The sequence below is a fragment of the Budorcas taxicolor genome, chromosome 10, assembly GCF_023091745.1.
Source record: "Budorcas taxicolor isolate Tak-1 chromosome 10, Takin1.1, whole genome shotgun sequence".
In the NCBI taxonomy this organism is placed as follows: domain Eukaryota; kingdom Metazoa; phylum Chordata; class Mammalia; order Artiodactyla; family Bovidae; genus Budorcas; species Budorcas taxicolor.
In genome coordinates, this window is record NC_068919.1 from 20,169,429 (window position 1) to 20,196,415 (window position 26,987).

Here is a 26,987-nt window from a genome sequence, read left to right on the forward strand (position 1 = left end):
CACTTTCCCCCTCCCTCCCAGCAGATAACAGCACTTCACAGAAGAAACAGAAGCCCGCAGAATGCCCCCTTCTCTTCCTGCCATCAAACTACCCCCTTGCTTGTCTCCCTCCCCGCCTTCCCCCTCCCCAGTCACAAGGGATCAGTCGATGACTCTACTATCTGCTCTCTCAACACTGTTCCCTTTTTCCTTCCCAGGAACATTACAGGTTATCCTCTCTCTCGCCCATATCTTCAGTCCCTTCTGATCAGCTTTTAAGATCTCGCACTTAATAAAATCACTCCTGAACCCCGACTGTCTTATCTTTTCTCCCCTCAGAACCAAGCTTCCTGAAAAACGTGTGGCCGTCCCCACTCTCTCACTTCCACATCCATTTCCCCAGCATGCCTCCCAATCCTGCAGCAACACTGCCGAGGCACACATCCTGCTGCCAGACCCCACAATTTCCAGTCCATCCCATCCTGACCCTTTGCATCATCTGACACTGTGCACCATTTCCGCCGAGACACTGCTCCACTGGCTCTCCTCTGTTCTCTGGTTCTCCTTTCCCTCCCGTCGCAGGAGCTCCTCTTTCCCTCCGTGACCTTTAAATGTTTTTGTTCCTTGGGGCCCCCACCTTCTCTCCCTCTTTACACTCTCCTGGGGTGACCTCACCAACTCCCAAGGTCTCAAAATTATTCGGCTGGCTTCCAAACCAGACCTCTCTCTCCTGAGCCCCACAGCCATGTGCTCTCTTGCTGACTACACATCTATGCCTGGATGTCCGATGGGAACTTCATTCTTGACAGAGCCAGATATAACTTAGCAGCTCCCCCCCACAAACTTGTGCTCCCAGCATGTGATACTACCATTCATCCAGACACTTAGCCCAGAAACCTGGGAATTATCCTCGACTCTCCCATCTCGCTTACCTCCAACACTCAGTCATGTGGGATCCAGCACGGCTCATCAACGCACCAGCTGGCCCACTTCAGCATCTTCTTACCTGGGCTCCTGCCTCTCCCAGGACCCCACAGACTTCAGGGTCTGCGTCCTCTCCATGCTTTGCCAAACCCAAAGTCCTTCCAAGCTCCCAGTTAAAATCTAAGTTCCTCGCTGTCATTTGGGGGCACTTCCTGATCTGACTCAGCCTCCTTCAGCCCTGTACTGGGTGTTCTACTCCAGACACACTCAGCAGCTTTCAGTGTCCCAGGCACCCAGGACTTTTCTTCTCCTCTAGGCTTTCCTACACATTGTCCTATACCTGAGATACCCTCCCCAGCCTTGCCCACTCCAGGCCACTTGGTTCAGAGGAGCTGTCATTTTTCCTGGGAGGCTTTTTTTGTCTCCCAGGAAATCTGGCAAGGTACCCCTTGGAAAGACTGAAGGTAGGAGGAAAAGGGGATGACAGAGAATGAGATGGTTGGATGGCATCACCAACTTGATGAACATGAGTTTGAGCAAGCTCTGAGAGTTGGTGATGGACAGGGAAGCCTGGCGTGCTGCAGTCCATGGGGTCGCAGAGTTGAACACCACTGAACGACTGAACTGAACTGAGCAGTTTGTCACACTAGGATGTAATTGTAGTCACTCGACTCTCTGAACTTACTGCAGTTCCTTTTATGAGGCAGGTCCAAAAAAAGCCTGGGAATGGGTGGATGACTGATAAATGAATGACTGAATGAGTCCCTTGGGAGCCAGAGGCTGAGTGGCAGGAGGCCCGGCAGAAGCTACACAAAATGGGCAGCCCTCTGAGACCCCGACTCCTTCCCACGAAGCTTTCACAGGCCTCCCAAGAGCAGGGAGGAACTTATCCCATGCAAACCGCCCTCCCCTCTGCCACCTCGCCAAGACCCGAAGACTCCCAACAACATCCACTAGCAAACGGCTCCCACCTAGTTAAGATGATGGCTGAAACGTCGCGGAGGAGGAGTGGGAGCTGGGGTGGGGGAAGGTAGATGAACAAGAGACGGGCCAGCAGAACGTGGGGTTGGGGTTCTGACACAGAGGGATGACAGGGGCTGGTGGGGGGTGACTGAGGCTAAAGATGTCAACCAAGGCCATGACTGTGTTTCCAGCCTGACCAGCACAAGCCTGGCAAGGCAGAACACACCAAACCCCCTCCTTTCAGGCACGCCCCCTTCTTTCAGGCACGCCCCCTTGGTGGGGACTTGGCAGATTCTCCCACCTACTTGGTAGGCTTGCACAGAGATCCAGAAGGTGGGGGGGGGGGGGGGGGGGGCGCGGGGGCGCGGGGGGGAGGCCGGGGTGGAGGGGCAGGGAAGAGGCAGCTCCATTTCTTCCCTTGAATTCCCTTACATCGCCCCTACCTTGAAGACCCAGGATTAGTCTCGTCTCCTCACACCTGCTGTGTGCTCCCCAAGAGCAGAAATGACACCTCTTCTTTTCCCAGATGTAGGCACAATAGCTGCACCCAGAAGGAGAAGGGTGGGGGGAGTGAGGTCTCAGTAAAATTGTCTTATCGTTCAATAAGTGCGTGTATTAAAGACTGTTGCGGTGAGGGGGAGAGGGTGACTGTCAATTTTAAAAATGAATTTACATGGCTATTTCTAAGTAGTGGATTATGGGTGATTTTTGTTTCCTATATTATAGCTTTATTTTCTAAATTCCCCATAATGGGCAAATATTACCTTTTAATCAGAAAAACAATCCCCCCCCAAAATTAATCACAGATCAGTGACCCACACGGTGAAGAGTCCGCTAATGTGAGACACACGAGTCCGCGGGGAATTCCTAGGCGCTGAGACAAAGGTGCTGTCTTAACGCGACGGCAGGAGGAGCAGGTTTTCTGGAGGCGGTTAAGGATGAGGAGACAGAGGGAGGCCATTTGAAGGGCAGGTGTAACCGGCAAAGGAGACCACGTGCCTGCCCGCAACTCACACATACACACACGTACGCACGCCCCGCGCGCGGGAACGCACACACGTGGGACACCTTCCCTGCCTTCCCTCTCCCACAACCAACAGCAACTGTTGGGAAGCAGGGAGCAGCCCCTCCCCACCACAGGCTCTCCCGTCTCGTTCTCCGAGGCAGAGCTGCGGCCCAGCCCCCGTCTCCGCGCTCCGCCCAGCCGAGGGGCGCGCGGCGCAGGAGTCGGGCAGCTTTTGCCTCTCCGCCTCTCTCACACTGGAAAGCACTGCCTCCCACCGCCCTCAACTCCGGCCTCCGAGAGGAATAAACGCCCCCCCAAGCCCCCCTCCTCTGGTCCACCCTCCCCTGACCCAGCCTGGGGTCTTCCCCTACAGCAGATGAATTGCTGTCTTCCACCCCCGCCTGGCCACTAGGGCTCTATTTTTAACCCACCTCAAACTCTCTGACTCAGAATCACAGGGCTCCCCCAGGTAGCAGCTCCCCCCCGGCCGCCTGAGGCTGCCTCCCAACCAGTGCGATTCAGACAAGGGCATCCAGCTAGCGCTGGGCTTATGGGGGGTTATCCGGATTCTGGAGTATTTTGGGGAACTCACTTTCCTGTGAGGATGCGCTATTACCTGAAGAACATAATTTGGTTTGTTTCTGTTTTTTTTGAAGACGCAGACAAAATGACCTTTTACCCCTGCCTCTTCCCTGGTCCCTCTCAGTCTTGGGCTGAGGTCCTTGTCCCTCAGCATACAATGAGGGCTAGTTGCAGCCATTCCCCAAGGAGAAGGTAAGCTGTGTGAGGGCTGAAACTGCCAGAACCTTCCCTTCCCCTTCTGTGATCTTTTAATCACATGGCACAGTGCCTAAATTACCTGGGGAATCTTACCAAGATGCAGACTTGGATTCACTGGGTGCAGGGTGAGGGCTGACACCTGTATTGCTTACAGGCTCCCAGGCAATGTTGAGGCCACTGGTCTAGGGGCCACACTTGGAGCAGCTAGGTCCCAGCAGGCAGTGCAGCAGTGATGCTGTCTAGTGTCTGGATACCTGGCGGTGTGGCCTTGGACAAATCGCTCAACCTCTCTGAGTCTGTTTTCTTGTGTACAAAATGAGACCTTTAATCCCGCTTCACAGGATTCCAAGATGATTCAATGAGATAACGTTAATAATGTACTACACAGTGCAAGTAATCAGCACGTGCTGGCTGTTACTATCATCATTATTATTCTTATAACCACTCAGATGCAGGTCCTGGCCTCAGGACTAAGGGGATCCAGAGGTGTGTACAAAGGGAACGTTTCACAGTGAAAGGCCCTCACTGTACTGAGACCTGGGATAATTTTTCCATAGTTCCCTGACAGTCCTGGCTTGACCATATGGGGACAAGAAAACTCCCCCACACAACGCAGAGGAGGGACTGATGATGGGAGTGTGAGGCCTACCCAAGACGAGGAAGAAGGTGGTTTTCCCCCTTCCCCAAGTCTCCTTTGATCATAAAACTGTAGCCTACTAAGTTCTTGGCATGGTACCCTCTCACCCACCCACTTGTAATCCTCACAAGCATCCTATTCTAATAAATCACTTCTTATCTATCACTTGCCTCTTGCTGAATTCTTTCTGAGCTGAGACATAAAGGACTGGAGCTCCTCGGGGCCCCCCAAAATGCCACCTAGCGGTTTCAGTCCCACTTCGAGAAGCCCTCAGTCTAGGGGGGAGCAGCATGGCTTGTTGGGCACAAAAACCCCAAAAAGGACAGGGCCTGAGAGTGCCTACTGGTCAGGAAGGCTGGTCTTGTGGTTGCAAGAAGGAGGTGTGTGGTATCCAGCAGAAGGAAGCTAGACCAGGGGCCAAGAGTCTTGGGTTCTACCCACCTCAGTCTCTTACTTGCTGTGTGCCCACGATCCCTGCCTCAGTGTCCGCATTGGTACAATGAGAGGATGGAGCCAGACACTCTCTAAAGACATACTGATTCCATGGATCTCTGCAGTGCAGAGGCTAGCCAAGGGCAGCTGGCCAGGGGGAAAGCTTGCTGAGAGAAGAGTGCCCATCTCAGAAAACCATGACATTCCCTCCCTCAACCCAATCCTGACCCAAAGAAAGAAAGGATGGGGGCATACTGAATGTCAGACTGAGCAGTCAGGACTCTTCTGGGGACATGGGGAGCCATGAAGGTGCAGAGGAAAGAGTTCCTCGGGGAAAGGATTGCTATTGCACCTTCTCAACGGCACAGCCAAGCCCAGCCCTGGCCAGGAGGAACACCCAAGACAATAACCCGTTGCTTCTCTGAAGGCCTCAGTCCTGTACTGGAGACTCTGAATCTGTGCACTCATCGGAGACACAGTAGCATTAAAGCATGCACGTGTGTGCACACACACACACACACGCACCCCAAACTATACAGCAGGGGTCACCTACTCTACAATGACCCTGAACTGCCAGGATGTTCCTTCAGGCTAGTGGTCCAACCTCTCTGAGCTTCACTCAGACCATTTGGGGGAAATTGTAGAGGGGGCCAGCAATGGAGAAATTCTTCAGCTGGCTTACAAGAAACAAAAAAGGCTCAAGCACAGCTCTTTCCACTTAGAAGAATGAAGTAAAAATAGAATATTGCTGCGGAGTCACACGTGAGCACAAGCTCAGGGGAGATCAGGTAGGAGGGCTCACCAGCTCCTGCAGGAAGGCACACCTCATCGAGGAGGAGACGGGATGCACTCAGAGGGAAACTTCCTGAGGCCAAGCAGGCGATGGACAGGGTGAACAGGACACCGGTGGGGATGCGGGGAGGGCTGTGGCTAAACGTTGACTCTCCCTACGGGCCCCTCTTCTTGTTAGGATGGGGTTCCCCCGGGAGTGCCTGGGCTCTGAGGACATGAGTTGGATGGGACTCTGCCTTCCCTCCAGGAAAACACAGTTTGACAAGGACATAGAGCAAGGGCCATGTTCCCTGGGGTCCCAACAAGCCCAGAGTTTTATGATTCTCTTTGCTCCTGCCCTGAGGAAGGAAAGGGAATGACTCCCTGGGGAAGAGAACGTCATGAATGGCTTGGAGGTATCTCTCTACCAGGCTCTGGGAAGCATTGGAGGGCTATGGTGAACACACTGCAGCTGGAGACAGGCAGACGGTTAGCGCAGAAAGGGCACTCGGGGTGCCCAGCTCACTTGGGTGCTTCCCAAACTTCTACCTGCCTGAGCCTCATGCACGGAGACCCAGGCATCCATAATTGCAGAGAGCTCCCAGGTGACTCTACAACCACCAGTTTCAGATTGGGGGTCATGCTAAAACCCAACCCCTCTCCAGCTCCGTTTTCAGATAAGGAGAGCAAGGCCAAGGTGGTAAGGGCGTGGCTCAGCCCACCCAGCTACATGGGACACAGCCTGGTCTCATCTGGCTTCTTCCTCCAGCTGGCTCCCTCGGTTCTGTCCACAGAAGCCCTGGAGCAACACGGCAGGAGGATGACTCCCCAGAGCCTCTGGGACAGGATGGACATTGTCGCATTTCCTTCCCTTGCCAGTTCCAAAGCCAATGGTCCTACTGCTCTGCCCTGCAGGACTCTTCCAGCCTTAGCTGTTCATGTGACCTGGTCTCTGTGGATCCCCCCATCTGAACTGAGACCATGTTGGAGGTTCCAGGAGGGGACAGCAGCCCTGGCCCCAGAGAAGAGGTGACTGGGAGGAAGGGGTGGGTGGGGGCCTTTGCCCAGAGAAAAGCCTGATCTCCACCCCAACAGGGGCTGTGATCTAATCGCCGGGGGGTGGACGAAAGTAGACACAGCATAACCAAACAATGTGCTAGGGAGCCCTAGCCCTGATCCCCAGGATAGGGGCTGGTGGAGACGCCACCGAAAGAGGAACCCCACACACACTCTGGGAGCACAGGGGCCATGTAAATCCAAGATCACGCCTGGATGGGCCTCTCAGAGTCTCAGGAAACAGGGCAGGAGATTCTCATCAGCTCTACTTGTCAGCGGTGCGGTCCCTGCTTTGCCGGCTCAATTTGCACTAATGGGGTCAGGATTACGGGTTCAATACCTATTTGGCCAATTAGCTCTGCTCCCTTCTCAGCCTCAGACGCTGGACCCTGAGAGAGGAAAGGACTTTGCTGAGGTCACCCGGCAGAACAGGATGAGGGTCAGGAAGGCAAACCCAGCGTGGGAGGGTGGACAGTTACAAGCTGGGGAAGCTTGGGATGACAGGCCCAGGGTTCTGGGCTGGGCTGGCCCTGATGTTATATGAGGACAGGCCACAGCTGCAGAGGCCCCCTTCCTGGACCATGTTTCTTCAAAAAGCTGCCAGTGGCATTTAGGAGCCTTGTGGGCTTGAGGGGGAGGGTCTTTCCTGTCCGTGGGGAAGGGGATATCCCCCAGTCTCCTCTGACAAATCGTAGGTAGGAGAAGCCCATGGCTGGCTTTGGCGTCAAGTGGCCGGGGACTCAGGTTAATTATTGACAGGGGCTGCTCTAGCCTGTGATGGGGAACCGCGGGGTAATTACTTCTGGGCTCCAGGCCACACACTCAGTGACATTATTACAGTGGTAACATCTGCCTTCCGGGTCTAGGATGGCAGAAGAAGGCAGTCTTCTCAGAGGCTGTACAGCTGGGGCAGAGGCCTGGAAGAGCTGGCCTGGGCTGCAAGGACCCAGGGTCAGAGGCCAGAGAGAGACACAGACAAACTCACCTGCAAATGTACACACACATACTCAGGCAGCATCGGGGGGCAAGACCTGGGGCCATGGGGTCAGAGTCCTCAAGGGCTAAGCTTCAGGAGTGCAGGTCCAAAAGGGCAGGTTTGGAATAATCTGACCCCCTTGTCTGACAATACCCAGTCAGGTGGCTCAAGCTCCCAGGCACTTGCCTCCAAGAAAAGTGTGCAAAATGGGTCTCTCTCTCCTTCAGATCCAGCTCAGCTCTGCTTCCTCCAGGAAGCCTTCCCTGACCATCAGTCCAAATTGGTCTATCTCTTGTCTGCTCTCCCGCAAACCCGACCAGGGGACCTTAAGAGGAGCTGAAATACTATCCTCCTATTTGCCAGATGGGTAGAGATCCCCATTCTCCATGATGGGTGAAAACAGTCTTGGACTGGAGCATCTGGTCTCCCAGTGGGCACAACCTGCCTTCACTCACCCCTTTCCAAGCCCAGAAGACAAGGTATTAGCCAGTCCTGTGTTATGTATTAATTTCTGAAAGCCTCGTTTGTGCAGACATAACATATCCACCCACACAGGTAAATGCTTAGACAGACACAAAATCATCATCAGCCAATTATCAGGCCCCCGCAGCTGCCGAGAGCAGACCTGGAGGTCCCACCGCTTGCTTGGCAATTTGTGGGAGCCCAAAGGTGGGGACGCAGTGGGAAGTAGGGAGTGCCTCTACCAAGCCAGCACATCTCTCTGCCCAGCCTGAGCACTACTCTGCAGGAGCCACTAGCTGGCTGCCTGGCTGGGAAGATAGACACAGTCCCAGACAATGAGAGACCAGAGCATGGCAGGAGTGGGCACGTGTGAGGTTTGGTGGCTCTGGCTTCGGCAGCAGTAGAACCTTTGAGTATTCATAATTCGTACTTTACCTCCCTGAGCAGACCACAGGCAGCTGGCTCAGATGCTAAGAGGTGTAGGAGCTCTGGGGGCTTAAAAGAAGGGATGGTTTTGGGGGTGGGGGTGGCAGGGCAGAGGATGGAATGGGCAACCTGACCACCCTGTCCCCAGCCCCAGTGTCTCAGGGAGGCACTGAGGTTGGCTCCAAGGCTCTGTTCAAGTACTCCAGTTCCTCACTTCAGACAAAGGCCTTATTTTGGTCCCAGGCTGAACCCTGATCCTGGTCGCACACTGAGCCTTAAACCACAGACTGACTCCACTTCTTCACAGACCCCATGACCATATGTTTCTCTGGTGGAGGAAACACAGACACCACTGCCTACTTGTTCCCTTCCCCCTTTGAACCCCAAACACATCAGTGGCATCCAGATGTAGTTCCAAAATCCCAAAGGTCTCCATGTCAGGCTGTGCAGGGGGAGCAGATGGGCAAGTGTCCCAGTCCAGACCCCCAGAGGCAGCAGCCCCAGGGTAGGGGATTAGGATAGGCATTGCTCAGCCTCCAGATGCTACATTCTCAGGTATGGAAAGGCTCCCTTCTCACTGATGAGCTTAAATTAAGAAGGATCCTGAACGTACGCAACAGTCCAAAATTCAGGCATGAGGCTGGGGAGACAAAAAGGAGTTCCAGTGATGAGACCATTCAGAAGTCTTCCCTGGACCCCTCTCTGGCTGGGGGTGGGGTGGGCTGTGGAGCCCTAAGACCTCTGAGTCAAAACCCTTCTTGGGTTATGGTTTCATCTCTAACTTGGACTTACTCTCTGACCTTGGGCCAGTAACTTTCCTTCTCTGATCCTCTGCTCCCTACCTATAAAATAAAGGCTTTAGGCCAAGAGCTTGCTAAGCCCTGTCCAGATCTGGTACTCTGAGGCCTGTTCAATTTCCCATGCCAGCTGAGCTCCTCCACACAGATAATGTGTGTTCAGTATTATCTGCAATGTGTTCATTCTTAGGAGAATGTTTTCTTGAACTACTTTTGTAATTTGGCTTTTAAAAGCTAACTCACACACACACACACACACACACACGCACAAAGAAAAGAAGGAAGAGAGAAAAGGGACAAGTACAAGTTTTGAGTCCTAGAGAACAGGTTCAAATTCTATTAAAAATTCTGGTACTTCATAGCTGTGTGAGTTCAAGCAAATCCTTTCCCCCGCCCATCAGAGCCTCAGTTCCCATATCTGTAAACTGTGGACAATAGAACCTATTTTTTGGGCCACTATGAAGAATAAGTGAAACATGAGAAATGCAGCTCCTAGCACAGTCTGGCACATGGTTGTGGTTCATAAGTGGTGGTTATTGGTCTGTGAGTCCACCTGGCTCCGATCTCTATTGGTTTGAGTCCAGAATCATAAACTCAGAAGCCTATGGGGTCAGGTAGCTAAGCGTGCACAAGTGATACGGCTGGGTGCAGGCTAGAGACCACAGGACAGGAGGGGACTGTGGGTAGCTGGGGACCAAAAACCAGTTTAAGGCCTCTGCTGAGCTCCAGTTCCCTGACGTGGGGTGGGAACGTGGGGCCGGCATTACCAGTTTCCAATTTTTCAAGAGAAGCTGGGAAGCCAAATTTTTGTCTGACGTCCTTCCGTTTTAAACATTGTTTCAGACTTGTTATGACACACTGTGCTGGCCAAACAGAACACATCTGGGTAGTGTATTTGGTCCACAGGATGCTGCTTAGCAACCTCTGGTGTAAGTACTGCTGTCTCACTTTGAGCAGTCTCAGTGACAGGGAACTCACTACCTCACTGGGCAGACTCTCGCCCCAGCTCTGGGTAACTGATGATGAGACAGAGTGTCTCTGAGTGGCCGCCTAGGCTCCAGGACCACAGATTTCCAGGGCCCTGGCAATGCTTTCTTGGTAAAGCCTGGCTGGCAGAGAACATCCTCTCTGAAGCCAAGGCAGTGCCCCTGGCCTTCCTGTGGCCCGCTCTGGCTGGGAAATGTGGATTCTTCAACATCCCCTGGGCCCAAGCAGGACCGCCTGGCCGGCCTCAGTAGCCCTCTATTAATTAGCAGCTGGCAGCAGCAGCTTCGTGAGAGCCTTGAGCCAAGAGGTATGTGTGCTGGAGCCGGCTGCCTCCTCAGTTACATGACAAGTCCCCTGGGGGACTGGGGCCAGACCTTCTGCTCTGGGTGAATTCCCCCATGGTGGCCAGTGTTGTGACAGGCACAAGGGCCAGTCAGGCTGCGATGACACTTGTCAGCCTCGTCATCGAGATGTAGATGGATGCTTACCAGGCTGGGCAGGGGCAGTGAGAAGTGACAGGCAAGTCCAGCCCAGTGGGGCCGCTAGGCATGGTCTGCGGTGGAGGAAGGGGCATTAAGCTTGAGACCCCCACTCCGAAGGTGCCAAGACCACTGCTCTCACTGACTGTGTCTGTCCTCCTCCCAGCCAGCCACCATCAGCTACCCCTCACACCAGCTCGCCTGCCTGGCACCTCTGGACTCCCTCACTGACAACATCTGTTCCTTCCCAGAAATCTCATTACAACACAGCAGTCACCATACTCCCTGCCCCTTCTCCAGCCGGCCACCCCTCCGGCCCTTTGAAGGGGCAAGAAGCTGTGAAAACAGTGGGATGGGATGGATTAATGAGGGCCCTCAGGCCACCTGGCCTCCTCCTGCTCATCCCAACAGCCAGCATCCGGGGCCGGCAGTGTCCAGGCAGTGATGCAGGAAGGGAGGGAGGCCGTGGATCTGACATCCCCAAGCCTGTGCCGACCTCTGTGGCTGCGGGCCGCTCAACTCAGTTCACAGAACTCACTCTGCTGGGTGTCCTAGAAGCCAAGAGGAGGAGAGAGTCTCTGGTCTCAAGAAACTCAGTCAGGGAGCCCAGGTTATGCATGGAACACATGCTCTGAACCTCAGTTCTCTCAGCATGGTTCTAGGCTGGGTACCAGCAGCCTCGGTTCACCTGCGCACTTATCAGGATGCAGAAGCTCAGACCCATCCCAGACCTAAAGAGTCAGAATTTGCATTTTAACAGACCCTTGGTGAGTAGGATGACAGGACGGCATGAGAACCACTGCACTGTAACCAACACAGAGCTCTACGCAAATACCATGTGATGGGCAAGGAGGGGGAGATGGATGAGGGTGGCCACACTGGGCTGAGGGGGCATCCCAGAAGACCCCAGTGCCCTCAGACTGGGAGAGGAGGGCACATGGAAGGCAGGGGGCCCAGCACTGTGTGAGACAGCCCACTTGACTGCCCCAAAGCCTGGTGCTCACAGTAGCTAAGGGAACTAACGGGGCGGGGCCGGGCAGGAGAAAGGCCCCCAGCCTCATCTTGCAGCAGCCAGACACGGAATTGAAGCCTTGCAATGGGGAGAACCCAGAGGGTCCTGGCCCCTTGGCCCCATTGGGTTTCGGTGCACCCGACATCCCGGGAGCACCTCAGCCCTGCGCTGGATGCTGGCCTTTGCAGCGCGTCCTCCACCTGCCCGAGTCTTAGCAGGTTGAGCACGTCCTGGTCACTGGAGAATCCTGCTGCCCACTGGGCCCGCTGACAGCACCGCCCAAGCAGCTCACCTTGGAATTCCCCTCTGCACCAACGCCCTTCCCCCTCCCCTAGCACCACAGCAGCCTGCAGTGTCTTTCCTGGCTTTCCACACTGATAGCAGAAGCACGGTCCTGGACAAGACCCCCCAGGAAGGCCCCAGAAAGCCCCACGCCCGGCATCCTGCTTTTGCCTGCTTTCTCCTCACCACTGACCTGAACAACCCTTCCCATGGTTGAAAGGGAGAGAGACAGGCAGGGCACTGAGGAGGCAGACAAATCACTCATCCCCCAGCAGGCACCTTTCTTCCTAAAGCATCTCGTAGCCCGTTTTTATTTGCATCCTGCAGGCAACGGGAAGCCTCAGGTTACAGAGGGCCCCAGAGAAGGCTCTGGGAAGCCAGCCCCTGCCCCTCCCAGGCCAAGACTCTCTTTGGGGCTGGTCCAGAGTAGGGTTCACAACCTAGATGGTTTTCAACTTAGGAGGGGTCCACAGACCCAGAAATTGAGAGTGTTCATATTGTGTCTGGATACGTGTGTCTTTCTGGATAGAGACTCTATAGTTTCCAGCAGGTTCTCAGTTCTCTGATGCAGATCCAGAACCACTGGCCTGAACCAAGGACAGAGGCCCATCTGGTCTGCTCAGAACTAAGGGAAGGGAGCAGTGAGGCCAGGGTGGCGGGGCTCACCTTCGCATTTCTGTTCTCTCACAGTTCACCTTACCTCCACCGGGTGACCACAGCTGGACAACTGGTGTCTGGCTTGGCCATAGGCAACAGGATTCCCATTTTTCTGGATGGGAAAACTGAGGCACAGGGACGGCTCATATACCAAGCAGGTGCCCCTAGCAGACAGGGCTAGGAATTGACATGAGGTGGGCAGCGGCAGTGCCTGGGCCATGGAGCAGCACAGAAAGTCAGTTTTAGGCCAGCCCAGGGGCCTACCAGCCATTGGCCCAGTTTATGTGATTTTGGACCCAGCTGTTTCTGCCCCCAAGGACCCTCCAGGGCCTGCTGTTTCCTTCCTTTCTTCACAGTTTCAGAAAGCTTAGGCGAGGAGACGGAATGGGCAGGGGGATGAGAAGAGTCAAGTTTCTGCCTGTCTCCACTCTCAGAGCCAAGCTGGAGTTTGGGGCATAGGAGTAGCCCTAGAACTGACGTCCTACGTAGGGACTTCCCTCCAGCCCCCAAGGCCACACGCACAGCCCCAAGACATCTGCTCAGACACCTAGAGGTCACATACTCAGGACAACCCCCTGAGACGGACACGTGAAAGCCTAATTTCCGGGAGCAAAACCAGGTACATCTTCACTGGGGGGGCGAGCGGTCTCCCCACTCCTTTTCTCTCCTCTTGGGAAAACAAGATCACACAGATACTATTTTTTATTTGTTCCAGGTTCCCACCACCAAGCTAAGCTTCCAAGACATGGTTCATGTGGAAGGAAGGACCCACCAAGGACCCAAGGGCCCAACCCGCCTTGGGCAGGAGCCTGGGGAGCAAAGTTCTGAGGGGCTGCATGTTCTGGTCTCTTCCCTCACCAAACCCTAAATATGGGTTCAAAAGGCAAATGTGGAGCAGAAGGGAGAGGAAGGGAGACAAGCATGGGGATAGCCAGGACACGGTGTGTGTGCATGTAGCGGGCGGTGTGGAGAAGCAGAGGCAACCAAGAAAAGCCTGTTATCTACAGGGCCCAAGTTATGTGGGCCCTTCAGAGCGTAGCCAAGTCCAGCCCCAGGAAAAGGCATCCACCTTTTCTCCTCCAGGAAGAGGAGATGCCGGACGCAGTCTGTGACGGCAAGCCCTGAACGCCAAACCACAAACTCAATCTATCATGGTTTGCTGGAGATTCTTTATTAAACTAATTCTGTTGGATCAATGCTTCCTGCCCGTCAAAATGATGAACAAATCCTCAACAGGCCTGAACAATGCTCGCAGAAGCTCTTGTGAAGCCTGAGCTGGATTGGCTCCACATAGAGGCCCAAGGCCAGTGACTGAAACTCAAGGCACTGAGGCTTAGGGTGCTGGGTTGACTGGGGCGGGTGGGGCAGGGTGGTGAAGCTGGGTTGAGCTGGTGGGTGTTCTCAGCCTGGAAGACTTGGCCATAGTCCTTGCCTCTTTGACCTTGTGAAGATGAGACCAGCTGCTTTGTTCTAGAGGCATGATCACAACCCTTCCACACACACACACAGATAGTTTTTCTTCGATTTCTTCTCTTGCACCACACCTAGCATCAGGCTGCACACAGAAGGTGTATACTTGCTGCTACCAATTCCTGTTGCTTGTTGCACAAACCCAAATTCAAAGCCCAGTCTGACCCTTTTTCGGTTGCCCATTTAACGATCCCATTGCAGCCACACCTCCCTATCCCTACCACCCTCTTCTCCACCATGTCCCAGGTGGCATGCGGTTAGTAGGAGATTCTGCAGCAAGAGGACTGCAGACAGACATGCCAAGATAGGCAGAGTTCAATCAGGAAGGCAGGGGAGGTTGCATAGATGCAGTCAGCCTGGCCCCAACCCTTCAGCATCCCGGGTAAGGGGCAACTGGGAGGGTAAAAGCCAGCTCCCAGAAGGTGCTCCATTAATGCCTGTTGTCAGCAGAAGCTAGGCATACCTGGGGTTGGTCCCTAGCAGTCTCCCATCCCAGGCAATGAGGTTGGTGGTGAGAACTCTGAACAGAGGCTTTCAGACAACAAAGCCAGCAGGGAGCCAAGCGAGGAAAGGAAGGTTGATAATGACAGGGCCTACCTGCCAGCACCACCAGGGAGTTCAGAGACAGGAGGAGCCCAGGACACGCCCCCACCCCGGGGGGGGGGGGGGGGCGGGGGGCGGGAATGCAGGAGATAACAGCGCCTTCCCATGCCTCCCCTAGCTCAGGCTGGGATCCTCAGGTTCCAGTATTGACCTGAGGGGAGGCCACACTTTAAGAAACTGGTATAGGGAAGCATCCACAGTTCCTCATGGGAGGGTCTCCCATCAGCTCACACATCAGCTCATTGAGGACTGTAGCTGTTTGTTTAGTCTGTCCTCTGAATGCCCATGCCCTCTGGGAACAGGAATCTTGGATATTAGGGTTAGGTAGAGTGATCCCTCAAAATAGGAAAAGGCAGGGGCCCTCCATTCACCACCTATTTTAAGCCGTTGAGTGTTGCCTGACTGGTCATTCCTAGCACAAGAAATCTCTCTCATTGGATGGAAAACGGCTTTGCTCTCATTACAAACCTAGCTTCCCTGGAGTTTGCAAAGAGGGCTCTGCGTTGGCAAAATGTTCATTTATATTGGCAGGCAAGCAGCGAAGGCAGGGAAGAGAGTTAAATAGGGGGCAGGGCCCCGAGAGAGAGAGAGAGAGAGAGAGAGAGAGAGAGAGAGAGAGAGAGAGAGAGAGAGAGAGAGAATGAATTAAACCCACCTCAAAAGAGTGAATGTTTTCCAGACCCTCATTTCAATGCTGTGTATCAGGAAAGCCCAGGGAGGCCCCAAGATCTTGATGAGTGTAGGGGCGTCGCTGATTCTAACTTCAGAGAAAATCGTCAATCTCTCTTTTTGCACAGTACCCCCACAGGCCCAGAGTGGTATCTGCTCCTCAGCGGCATCTACTCTGGTGATGAGGAGGGGGCGGGGTTCCTCTCCCTGACTGGTAGTCACACCGTTTAGGGAACCATAGCTGACCCATGAAAGACCTAGCAGATGCTGGAGCTTGGACCACTGGGGTGAGAATGGGGCACAGGGCAACTGCTCGTCAGTCAGGACACCAGGCATCTTCACTGACCACGACAAGCAAGGTCATGCTGCCCTGCTCATCTGGATGCCAGCTGCCCAGGGTGCCTGTTCCTGGCCCACTACTTGGCATGAGGGGCTGGGCCCAGGGCTAAGGTAGGTGCAGAAGGCTTTTACCCTGGACCTGAGGCCCCAGTGACCTCAGTCTCCCTGGAGCTCCTCCCCAGTTGCAGCTTCCCAGGACACCAGAAGGCAGATGATAATGCCTGGGGTCAGGGCCCAAGGAGCTGGCCCAGCTGCCAAAAGGTCAGTCTCTCTCTTCCGGGCCCTCCTCTGCAGGCTGAAAGACCTGGAGCAGACTTGGGGATGTCCACCCCGACTCTGCAGCCCAGAAGAGGGAGGCGGGATGTGGGGCTTAAGGCGGCAGAGCCTCATCGTGGCTGCGGGCAGGGCTAGGCCAGGCTCAGAACACCTTTTCAGCTTGCTCTAATGCGGCCGAGACCCGGAGAGGATGAGGTTGGGAGGCTGGAGCACAGAGGAAAGTTCTCAGCGCGGTGCAAGAGGAGGTCTGGGGGTGTCTCTTGGAGCCTCGAGGTGCCCCAAGCTCCCAGCGCGAGGAAGGAAAGTTAACTCTGGCTGAGAGGCAGGGCCGAGAAGACAGGAAGCATGCCTGAGACCGCTCAGAGAACCCACAGGACCGTCGCCGGGCCCCCTTACCTGAAGTCGCTGTAGGGGTGGATAATCCAAAACCCGGCCGACTTAACCCTCTCCTGTTCGCGTTCTACCGCCTTCTGACTGCCGAACATTCTCAGGGAGAATTTGTTGACCCCGGGCTGGAGCATGGCCCCGAACTGGCGCTGCATGAAGCCGGCCTGGCCCAGGCGCACCTCGGCCTCAGGGAGGATCTGGTCTCCAGCGGACGCGCCTCCCTCCACTTTGATCGCGGTGTCCACCGAGGGCTGCTCGCAGGAGGCGGGGACCGGCTGCGGCGGCTGCTGGGGCGGCGGCGGCGGCGAGGCTGCAGGTTGCGCCGAGGCGCCGGAGCCCTCGGGTTCGGCCGCCAGGCCCGGGGGCGTCCTGTCCTCACCGGGGGACGCGTCGCCCTCGGCGATGAGCCGCCGCTCCTCCGCGGAGTCATGCAGGTGCCCGTGACTGCTGCCGCCCCCCACTCCCGCGCCGCCGCCGCCCCGGCTGCCGAGCGATGCCAGGCTCCCGCGGAAGCGCCTGCAGTCGCCGTTGGTGCTGGACTTGCCCGCGCCGCGGGCTGACCCCTCGCCGTCTGCCGCCCCGTGGGCCGCGCCCCGGGGCTCCGTGCTGCCCGCGGCAGCCGAGGGTGAAGGCGAAGGCAGCGGCCGCAGCCGGATGCTCCTGCGGCTGGGGTCCTGGCGGCCCCCAGCCCCCTCCTCCTCGGCGTCCTCTTCCTCGTCCATGATCCACGCCTTGGCCCCCACCTGCTGCGGAAGGCTGTAGAGTCGCTTGCGCATGGACGGCGGCAGCTTGTCCATGGCTCCAGGGGCCGGGGCGCGAACCGGGCCAGGGGCAGGGGCGCGGGTGCGGCGCCGCGGACCGGCTCCAGCTCCTCCCGCCGGTCAGTCCGCCCGCAGGGACGCGTCCTTCGCCGCCGGCGCCAGCCGCCTCAGGCGCCCATGCTAGGCAGGCTGTGAGCGGCGGGGAGGCTCCTAGTCCGGCTTCGGGTCCCGGGGCTCTCCGCGCTGCGCCTCCTCCTGGGTCCGGCTGGGCGCGGGGACCCCGCTCTCCCTCCCTCCCTCCCTCACTCCCGCGGTCAGGGGCGCGGCGCGCGGCCGGGCTCGAGGCGCCCCGCCCCCGCGGGGAACAATGGGCGCGGGTTGAAACGGAGCTGCAGCCGCGGCGCTCGGAAAACCGCTCCGGAGCGCAGAGCGCACGGCCAGCGCTCCTCTGGGGCGTGTGTCCCGCGGGCAGGCGGGCTGTCTGTCTGTTCAGCCGCCCGGGCTTTGTGGCCAGCTGCTCGCGAGCTCGCCCGGCTTCCTCTGGCCGAGCCCGGCCAGCACGTCCCGGGGCTCCCGCTGCAGCCGCGCGGAGCCCAGCGGCCCGCCGGGCTTACATCAGCGGCCGCCTCCCCCGGAGCGCCCTCCGGCAGCCCTCGGCTCCCGCGCCCCGGAATATTCATGAAGCCGCCGCAGCTCGCGGGTTGCCATAGGAGCGGCTCCCGCAGCCCGGCCTGCCTACCTGGGCTTCTTAAAGGGGCAGTGGCGCGCGGGCCAGGGGCCGGGAGGGGGGCGGAGGCGGGCCCGGCGGGGGGAGCAGGGTGGACCCTTGCCGGACCTTAGGTGCTGAGGTGAGAGACGACCTTAATCCTCAACCCTCGAGTGTCTTTCCTTGGCCTAAGGCTGGGAGCGCGCCCAAACCCAGGGCTCGGGCTTGGGTTGCTAATTCCCCACCCCAAGATAGGGGGGTGGGGCGGGGTTTCCCGATCTCTCCTTCTCTGAGCTCCGGGCTCGCCTCTCCCCCGCGGTTATGCTTTTCAGCTGGGTCTCCGACCCTCCTCCCGGGAGGCGGGCCGTCTGTTTGCGGAGTCCCGGGCCTTCCCGCAGCGCGCCTGGAGAGGGGGTTTCCGGGAAATGCACTGCGTCGGGGCTGCTCCCAGGGTTTTCCTGTGACACGGGCGGGGGAGAATCCCCCGCTGGTCTTTCCCCTGCGGAGCCTCGCGGCGACCCGGCCAGGAGGGCGTGGGGGAAACTCCAGGAGGCACAGGGCGCGCGGGTGCGACCCAAGCCCTTCGAGGTAAGACTTCGAGGAAATGCGCCTGCAGCAGTCACGGATGCGGGGTCGGATCACGCACTCCGGGGTGCTTCCGATGCGGGTTTCCGAGACTAGCTGGCTGCAGCCGGGTGCCAGCAAGCGGGCTCTCCTGGGCGACCTGGCATTCCGGGACTAGCTGTGGACCTCCTTCTCCCTGGGTTCTCCTGCAAACTGTGGCACCTCAACGCTAGGGGAGTTCCTGCTCCACCCAGGCCCCCTACCCCTGAGCAGCTGCACAGCCCCCACTCCCTTTGAGTCCGCTCCCCACCCCCACCCCCAGGCCCACCGGCGATCCAGCTGTGCACTCTCTCCGTGCTTATCTCTCTCCGTGCAGTCTCCGGGCTTATGGACAAATCCCACCAGCTCTGCCAGAGACACAGCGGTACTCCTCTCCAGCACTCTAAGAGAGCCTGACACCCTGACCCCCATCCTCACAAGCCGGGCTGGCCAGACCCTCCCCCGGGGTGGGGGGCTGCCGAGATGGCCCAGGGGTTACTTAGACCCTGTCAGGGCCAACGCGCCAGATTAGCTCAGAGATGAGATGGGAAGGGGTTGGCAGGGGAAGGCTGGAGTTCGTGTTAATGCTGAAGTGGATTTTCAGCACTGACAGGGGGAAGACAAAAAGGTCCCCCAGCCCTGCCACCTCTCTAAAGAATAACATCAAGTTTTTCTTCAAAGAATTTTTAATTCTCATTCTTAGCCCACTTGTGACCATCTCTCACACCCCATTCAGAGCAGAAATTTTCTGCAATCTGGCAGAAGCTTTTCTGCTCTCTACCCACTGGACTACAGGACCTCCCTGGGGGAGAGGGAATGACTAGGGTGATGACATCACTGCTTGCTGGCATTTCTACTTTTGAGCGGTTCTGAGCTGACAGTTCTCTGCACAGATGCTGGGAGGCCTAATCCCTGAATGTCCTTGGGTCTCCTTGAGGAGGAGTGTTTTTATCCAGTGGTGAGCCCTGCCTGCCCTGGTGCGCCATTTAACTCACTTCTTTGGGTATCTGTGTCACCCGGGAGTTAGGCTGCCCTACCCCAGCTTTAGGAAGTCAACCCAAACCAGCTCCCCAGTGATCCATGGCAGGGACATCTGCTCATCTAGGAAGCCCCTTCCTGACCACCCAAATCTTGGCCATGTCCCTGCTTTGGGGTCCCATGGCCCAGGAGCTCCCATCAGCCTGACTATTGATTACGCAATGCAGTCCGTGTCCCTTTCAGGACTGAGCTTCGTAGGGGGAGGACAGGTCAGACTCATCTCGGGGAACTCAGCACCAATTCAGAGTGGTGGTGGTGGAGGGGGCAAAGAGCAGATCCATAATGTCAACTCAACACATGAGTGAGGGACCCTGGAAGTTAGTTAATGTCACTGAAGGGGCTCTGTGTAGTAAATGGTGGATTCAACCAGGGTTCTGCTTCCTGGCACACTGGCGTCACAGGGTGGCCAGGAGTCAGGGTCCCTTAATTCCCCCCTATCTAGCACCTCCCCTCCCCTCAATTTAATTAATACCACCCATTCAGGACCGTCTAGGACCACCCTTGGGTGAAGAAATGACTGTTTATTACAGCAAGTTCATGGAAACCCCTTGTGAAGCCTAGTCTCCTCTCTGTGAAAACTGTAATAGAGGATAGGTGTGGCATGCCAGCAATCTGAGGGAATTAGGAGGGGGAGACCCAGGTCTTGCCCTTGATGGGCTCCATGTCGTGGAGAATCTACATTCATGTTCAAGAAAGAGGAGAAAACGCAAGACAAAAAAGAAGTGTGTGCTAAATCATGCCTTGACCAATGAGATTTGAGGAGGGGTACTTCACTGAGGCTTGGAGGTAGCTAGGGAGCACTTCCTGGAGGAGGTGTCAGATTTGGTGAGAGACCAGCACTTTACAGCTTACACTTCATTTATTAAACCACGTGAAATTTTTGTGGGCCAAATATGGTCAAAACTTTCCAGCTTCACAAAGCTCAGCCTAACATTCGTACTCCCATTTGCAACCCAGAAAACTAAAGCCCAGAGACTTAAGTGACTTGCTAAACATCCCACAGCAAGAATATGATGGAACTTTCCAGCACTGCCTAGAAAGCCTGACATCTGCTCTGCACTGATCTGGTAACACAATACACAAGATCTGGGGACCCCAGCAAGGGGAAGGCCCTACCTCTGGACTGAGATAAGGAGGAGATCTGTGACTCTCCACTGCAGTGGAGAACTGAGTACCTCTGGGAGACAGATGTGTACCCTGCCAGGCTGCAAGGGGGCCTGGGTATTCCCGGAATGCAAACCCAGAAAAGATCTGGGTCCAAGAGAGCATGGGCTGGGGAGAACAGACTTCCTTCCCTGGAAGGAATGCTGAATATCAGAAGACCTGCTGGTGATACGGTGGGGATGTAGCTGACTATTACATACCAGTCTCAGATCAGTGCCACAATAGTGGCAATCTGCATGGGCAGAGGGGAATGGAAAATTCCGGAAGTTTATTTGCTCACGGTCTGAGGGCATTGCTCTTGCTTAAAGGGGCAGCTCTGGGATAGGGCAGTGGCTCCCACACTGTGTAATGCCAAGGTTTTGGCCAGTTCTGCTTGAAATTTAACCAGAAAAAGAGAGAACAATGTAGGATTTTTAGGGTAAGGTCGCCAACGTCCTTTCTTAGAAAGCTGTCTTTATCCTACTGTTATATCCTTGTTGCATCTTCTGTGTTAAAATGCCCCTTTATGAAATCATAGTGCTGGGAGAGGGTATTTCTCACGTCCCTGGCTAAATAAAAAGTTGGCATAGGATTTTGTGTTTGTTCCCCAGAATAATTTTTGAAATGTTATTCGTCTGTGGATTCCAAAAGCCTGGAAGCCCCTGCTATAAACAATCGAGCGTGAGACCAGAAAACAGAAGCTGTAGAATGAAATACTGTCATTTACTGCCCATGTATTCCTCAGTCTTCCTTGTGTGTAAGATGGGTTTAATGATATGTACTTCCTGGATCCCTGGTGGTTCAGTGGTTAAGACTCTGCACTTCCATGGCAGGGGGCTCAGGTTCAGTCTCTGGTCAGGGAATTACGATCCTGCATGCTGCGTGGCATGGCCAAAAAGGAAAAAAAAAAAAAAGATGTGACTCTCCTAAATTATTTTGAAAACAACATGAGAAAACAAATGCAGTGGGCATGGCTTCTCAAGTGTGGTCTGTTCTTAATAAACACTGAGTGATGGAATGTTGAATGAAACCTGTGTTAGTCAAAAGAGGGGGAGACACTTGGCCTTAGGAATTCAATTTAGGTCATCTTAAAAATTGCTATTTGGATGAAAGGGATGTCTTGCTATACAGATTGCTTTTTCTGAATTCTCCATCCTTGATATGTCCTGGCCTGGTGTCCAGAAGGCAGGCTTTCTTCTCTCTGGGGTAGGCACTTTTTTAAATGGGATCAGAGGGAACTGACTCAGAGGTCACACCCTTGAGCCTGTGCTCGAGACCATGCCCCCAATACATGTACAACTTCATCTTTCTGTTTATCATAGATACCATTCTGCCCACGCACCTTCTGCTCTCCTCTGAAGCAGGTCTGCACTGTGGGCTGGATCAGAGATGTATCCACTTCCTACTGAGAGTCCTGATCTGGGGACTAGGCCCCTAAGAACCCATTGTATTCCTTCAGGTTTTTTATCTTCAGGCTTCCTGATGAAGAAATGGGAAGGCAGGGTAGGACACACAGGGAGCTGGCCAATTGGTTGTACATGTATGGAGAGAAAAAGTCAATCACTCAGTCTTGACCAAGCCCTTGGGTGTCCACCCCTGACCACAGCCACAACATGGATGGAGGCCAAGAAGGCAGAAAGATTCCCTAGCTTGGGCAGTTCCTAGTCTGGTTGAAGCAGAGAAAGGCTATCCCACCCAGAGGTTTGCAATCAAGGATCAGAGTAAGTGGTTCAGAAGCTCAGAGCAATGGTGCTCCTGAGCATGTATGGTCCAGGTAGGCTTCCTGGAGGAGGTGGAAAGTAAGCCAAGTTTTCTAGTAGGATTTTCTACTGGTGTATTTCCCCTAAGAAAGGGGGAAATAGTAAGTGGAGCAGCTTGGTAGGGGTGAGGCCTCTCTCAGTGGGGTAAACAAGGCAGGGCTAGAGTAAAGATCTAGTTTAAGGGGTCACTAACCTGTTATCCTAAGCTTGTATTAGGAGAAAGTCTGCTGTCCCCATAGAAAAAGGGTATTGAGTCCTTCCAATCCCCTCTTCCCAACAACCTCCCCCAGGAGCCCCATGCCCACCCTTTCCCAATGATATTAAGGCACTAGTGAAAGATAGCCCCCTGCCAAGTTCAACTTCCTATTGGCCTTGCCAACTGCTTTCTTCTGAGCTCTGCCTGGTTTCTGTAGGATCTGGGAGTGTGAACTATTCTATTGTCCTCTTCTCCACCCCCGCCTCTGTGCAGGACCCCACCTGGGAGTGCCCGGTGCCCAGCTGAGCCCAGAGGCCTTTCATCTGCAGGCCAGCCCCAGCTCCTTATCCTTCACTCCCAGCTGTTCCCCCAGTACTCTGCCAGAGCCCTGGCCGGGACACCAGGCCCCTCTCCTCCCAGGGAGGCAGAAGAAAGACGTGCTGACAGCTCAGCCAGGCCTGGACTGTGTCTCTGTGTCCTGCTGGGGCTCCAGGGCGTCTGGGCCACCTGGACTCAGAGCCTGGCTGGAGAGTGAGGCACTTGGGGTGGGAGGAGGCCCCCGAGGTGCCAGCTGAGCCGAGCTGCCAAGAAGTAAGTACTAGAGATTCCTCTGCCCCATGTCTGGAATTCACAATCTATCAGGGCTGAAGTGAGTTTAGACAGGGGCCCTGGCGGTGGTTTCAGCAGCCTGGGCAGGACGTGTCAGGGAGGGAAGGAAGAGACAGGATGGCCTGGGAGAGGGGGAAGAGTATGGGCAAATGGGGCAAGATGGAAGGGGTAGTGAGGAGATCTGGGAAGGTAGCGCTCACCCGGGAACATGAGGTGGCCCAGGGAGTGGGCTTATCGCCCTCCACAAGCACTGGGCTCCCCACTCCCAAGCTCTGCTCGTGCCATCCTCCCTGACATGCCCTCTGTCCCCTCCCCATGCCTCTGCATGTTCTTCTCCCGATTTCATGTCACTCCTTTCATTAGTTCGGTCACCCACCGGTTTATTTATCTAGCCCAATGTAGAGAACCTCCTATATGATGCTGTAAGGTCCAGCCCCTGAGCTCCAGGCACCTCCACTGTGGAAGGAATAAGACAGATACAGAAACTCTCATCTGGAAGCCAGGGACGGGGGTCATGTGATGTGGACAAGTGGCTGGAGAGCAGAGGAAGGAGGCGGAAGGGCATAGAGGAGGGGAACAGGGCAGACGGTCATGTTTGAATTGGTCTCTGAAGAAGGCGTGTGTGGTTTGGAAGAGTGGAGGCAGAGTGGTGGGCGCACCAGGCAGCGGGTGACCTCAGCCCTGGCATTGGGGAGCAGTGAGCAGCACGGTGGGTTCATTCTGGAGGCAAACAGAGGCGACTGGAACCAATTCAAGACAAGCCAGGACTTTGGGCGTGACCTTCAAGTTGTGCCCTGGGAGCCCAGCCGTGTGCTCAGCTCTGCAGTGAGGGAATGAGAAAAGAATCAGACAGTCTTTGCTTTTGGAAGCTCACAGTGGGATTGCAGAGACTGAAGGAAAACCACAAAACCATTTAGTCATCCTCCCAGAGACAGAGACATGGACCCCCACCCCCCACCCCTGGGTGCAGGAGCCAGGGCCAGGAGGCTGGTGGGGAGATCTGCTCTCTAGCTCCCTGCAAAGCACATCTTTTGTATGAGCCCCACGGCCCAGCCTCCCTCCCACAAACCCTGCACATCAGGATAACCTGCTATTACATGAGCCTTCTGCTGGACGCCTTCCAGGGAGAGACAGTTCCACTGTGTAATGAAAGCTGTGCCCCACAGACTACCCTGCAGGGTCTAGAGCAGAGTCAGAGTCAGGGAGAGGGTGATGGAGACTGCGACAGAGACTGATGGGAGCTATCATAGACACTGTGAAAAGACTGTGACAGAGACTATGACAGCGGCTGTGACTGGGGTTGTGACAGAGACTGTAATCGACACTATGACAGCGGCTGTGACAGAGACTGACGGGGGCTGTGACAGAGGCTATGACACAAGGTGTAACAGAGACAATGACAGAGGCTGTGACAGAGGCTATGACATAAAGTGTAACATAGACAATGACAGAGGCTGTGACAGAGGCTATGACATAAAGTGTAATATAGACAATGACAAAAGGCTGTGACAGAGGCTATGACACAAGGTGTAATAGAGATTATGACAGGGCTGTGACAGGGGCTATGACAGAAGCTGTAATAGACACTATGATGGGGGCTGTGACAGAGGCTATGACACAAGGTGTAACAGAGACAATGACAGAGGCTGTGACAGAGGCTATGACATAAAGTGTAATATAGACAACGACAAAAGGCTGTGACAGAGGCTATGACACAAGGTGTAATAGAGACTATGACGGGGGCTGAGACAGAGACTATGACACAAGGTGTAATATTTATTGAGACAATGACAGAGGCTGTGACAGGGACTATGACACAAGGTGTAATAGAGACAATGACAGAGGCTGTGACAGAGGCTATGACATAAAGTGTAATATAGACAATGACAGGGCTGTGACAGAGGCTATGACACAAGCTGTAATAGAGACAGTGACAGAGGCTGTGACAGAGACTATGACACAAGGTGTAATAGAGATTATGACAGGGACTGTGACACAAGCTGTAATAGACACTATGATGGGGGCTGTGACAGAGGCTATGACACAAGGTGTAATAGAGACTATGACAGGGACTATGACACAAGGTGTAATATTTATTGAGACAATGACAGAGGCTGTGACAGAGACTATGACACAAGCTGTAATAGAGATTATGACAGGGACTGTGACAGGGGCTATGACAGAAGCTGTGACAGAGACTGATGGGGCTGTGACAGAATCAATGACAGAGGCTGTAATAGAGCCTGTGGCGGGGCTATGACAGGGGCTGTGGCAGAGACTGTGCCAGGAGCTGTGATAGAGACCTTGTGACAGGGATTTTGATGGGCTGTGCAAGGGCTGTCACAGAGGCTGTGGCAGAAGTTGGACAGGAATTGTAATGAGCTGTGTCAGAGGCTGTGACAGAGGCAGTAACAGGCTCTGACAAGGGACTGTGACAGGAGCTATGACAGAGGCTGTGATAGAGATTGCGCCGGGGCTGTGATAGACACTGTAACGGAAACTATGACGGAGGCTGTGAGGCTGACAGGAACTATGACAGACGCTGTGGTAGAGGCTATGACAGGACTGTGATGGAGACTGTGTCAAAGGCTGTGACACCGTGACAGATGTTGTGACAGGGTCTGACACAGGAACTGTGACAGGGACTAGGCCGGGACTGAGACGGAAGTGACTAAGTCTGGAGCCACAGTCAGAGTTGGGACAACAGTTCCTGGAGCCCAGGCCCACACTCCCACAGCCGACGGCGCAGTTGGCGGTGACAGCAGCAACACTGCAAACACACAGGCCCAGCCAGGCCCAGGCGTCTGTGGAGCCGCCAACAGGCTGAAGCTGCCACAGGAAGAGCGCGAGAGGGAGGTGAGCGAGGCCGATTTCCACCAACTCTTCCGAGCGTCCCTGTTCGTCCTTCCAGGTGCAAGTTTCTGGGTTGCAGTTTCCTTACTACGCCTGCCTTGGGGAGAATCAGCTCGCAGGGTGAGACGGGGATAATGTGGACTGACCGAGGGGCCCTGCGAGACTTCGAGTTAGTGCAAGGGGTCCCTGAAGCTCCATGGCCTCCCCAGGCACAGCCTGCTGACTGAATAAGAAATGTGCCTTCCATGGATATGAACAACCATTTCTCCTGTGTGTGGGTGCTAGTGTGATGAGTAAAACAGAAATGTGTTTTAAAGCATAACTGAATTCATAGTCATGATAACTAACATTTAAAGAGTGCCAGGCGCTGCGCCAAATACTTAGCATGGATTAGCTTGTGTAATCCTTGCTAGATCCCTGCCAGGTAAGGTGAATTATCCCCATTTTACAGATGATTAAATTGAGGCTGGAGAGGATGACTGAGTTGTCCACCCTCCCACGGATAGAGGAAGAGCCAGGGTTTTCAGGCAGTTATGTCTGACCCAGTCTCTTATCCTCGCCTACCACTGGCTGTGTTCTCCATGGCAGCTGCTCCCATGTCAGATATATTTTGAGGTTTCAAAGTCAGAACTTTTGTTTTCAGTGAAAAAGAGGTCCCTGTACTCCAACTGGACCTACTGGGAAGCATTCCTCCAGCCCATGGGCATTTCAGGACCTCATCTCTCTGCCGCTCCGTGTGGTGGTGGTTCAATCGCTAAGTCATGTCCAACAATTGGGACTCCATGGACTGCAGACAATTAGGCTCCTCTGTCCCTGAGATTTCTCAGGCAAGAATACTGAAGTGGGTTGCCATTTTCTTCTCTAGGGGATCTTCCTGAACCAGGAATTGAACCCAGGTCTCCAGCACTGCAGGAGATTAATGATGAGCAGGACATGATTTTCTGCTCA

At 55.0% G+C, this 26,987-nt stretch overlaps 1 protein-coding gene across 1 annotated transcript in view; it reads right to left on the minus strand.

The window, feature by feature from the left end:
• The window catches only part of HCN4 (hyperpolarization activated cyclic nucleotide gated potassium channel 4), a 41,758-nt gene extending 24,591 nt beyond the window's left edge, over positions 1-17,167 (minus strand). The window contains exon 1 of the mRNA XM_052646972.1: positions 16,380-17,167. Within this exon, the coding sequence (XP_052502932.1) occupies positions 16,380-17,167 (788 nt within the window). The remainder of the gene's footprint in view (positions 1-16,379) is intronic.
• Between the last annotated feature and the right edge of the window lie 9,820 nt (positions 17,168-26,987).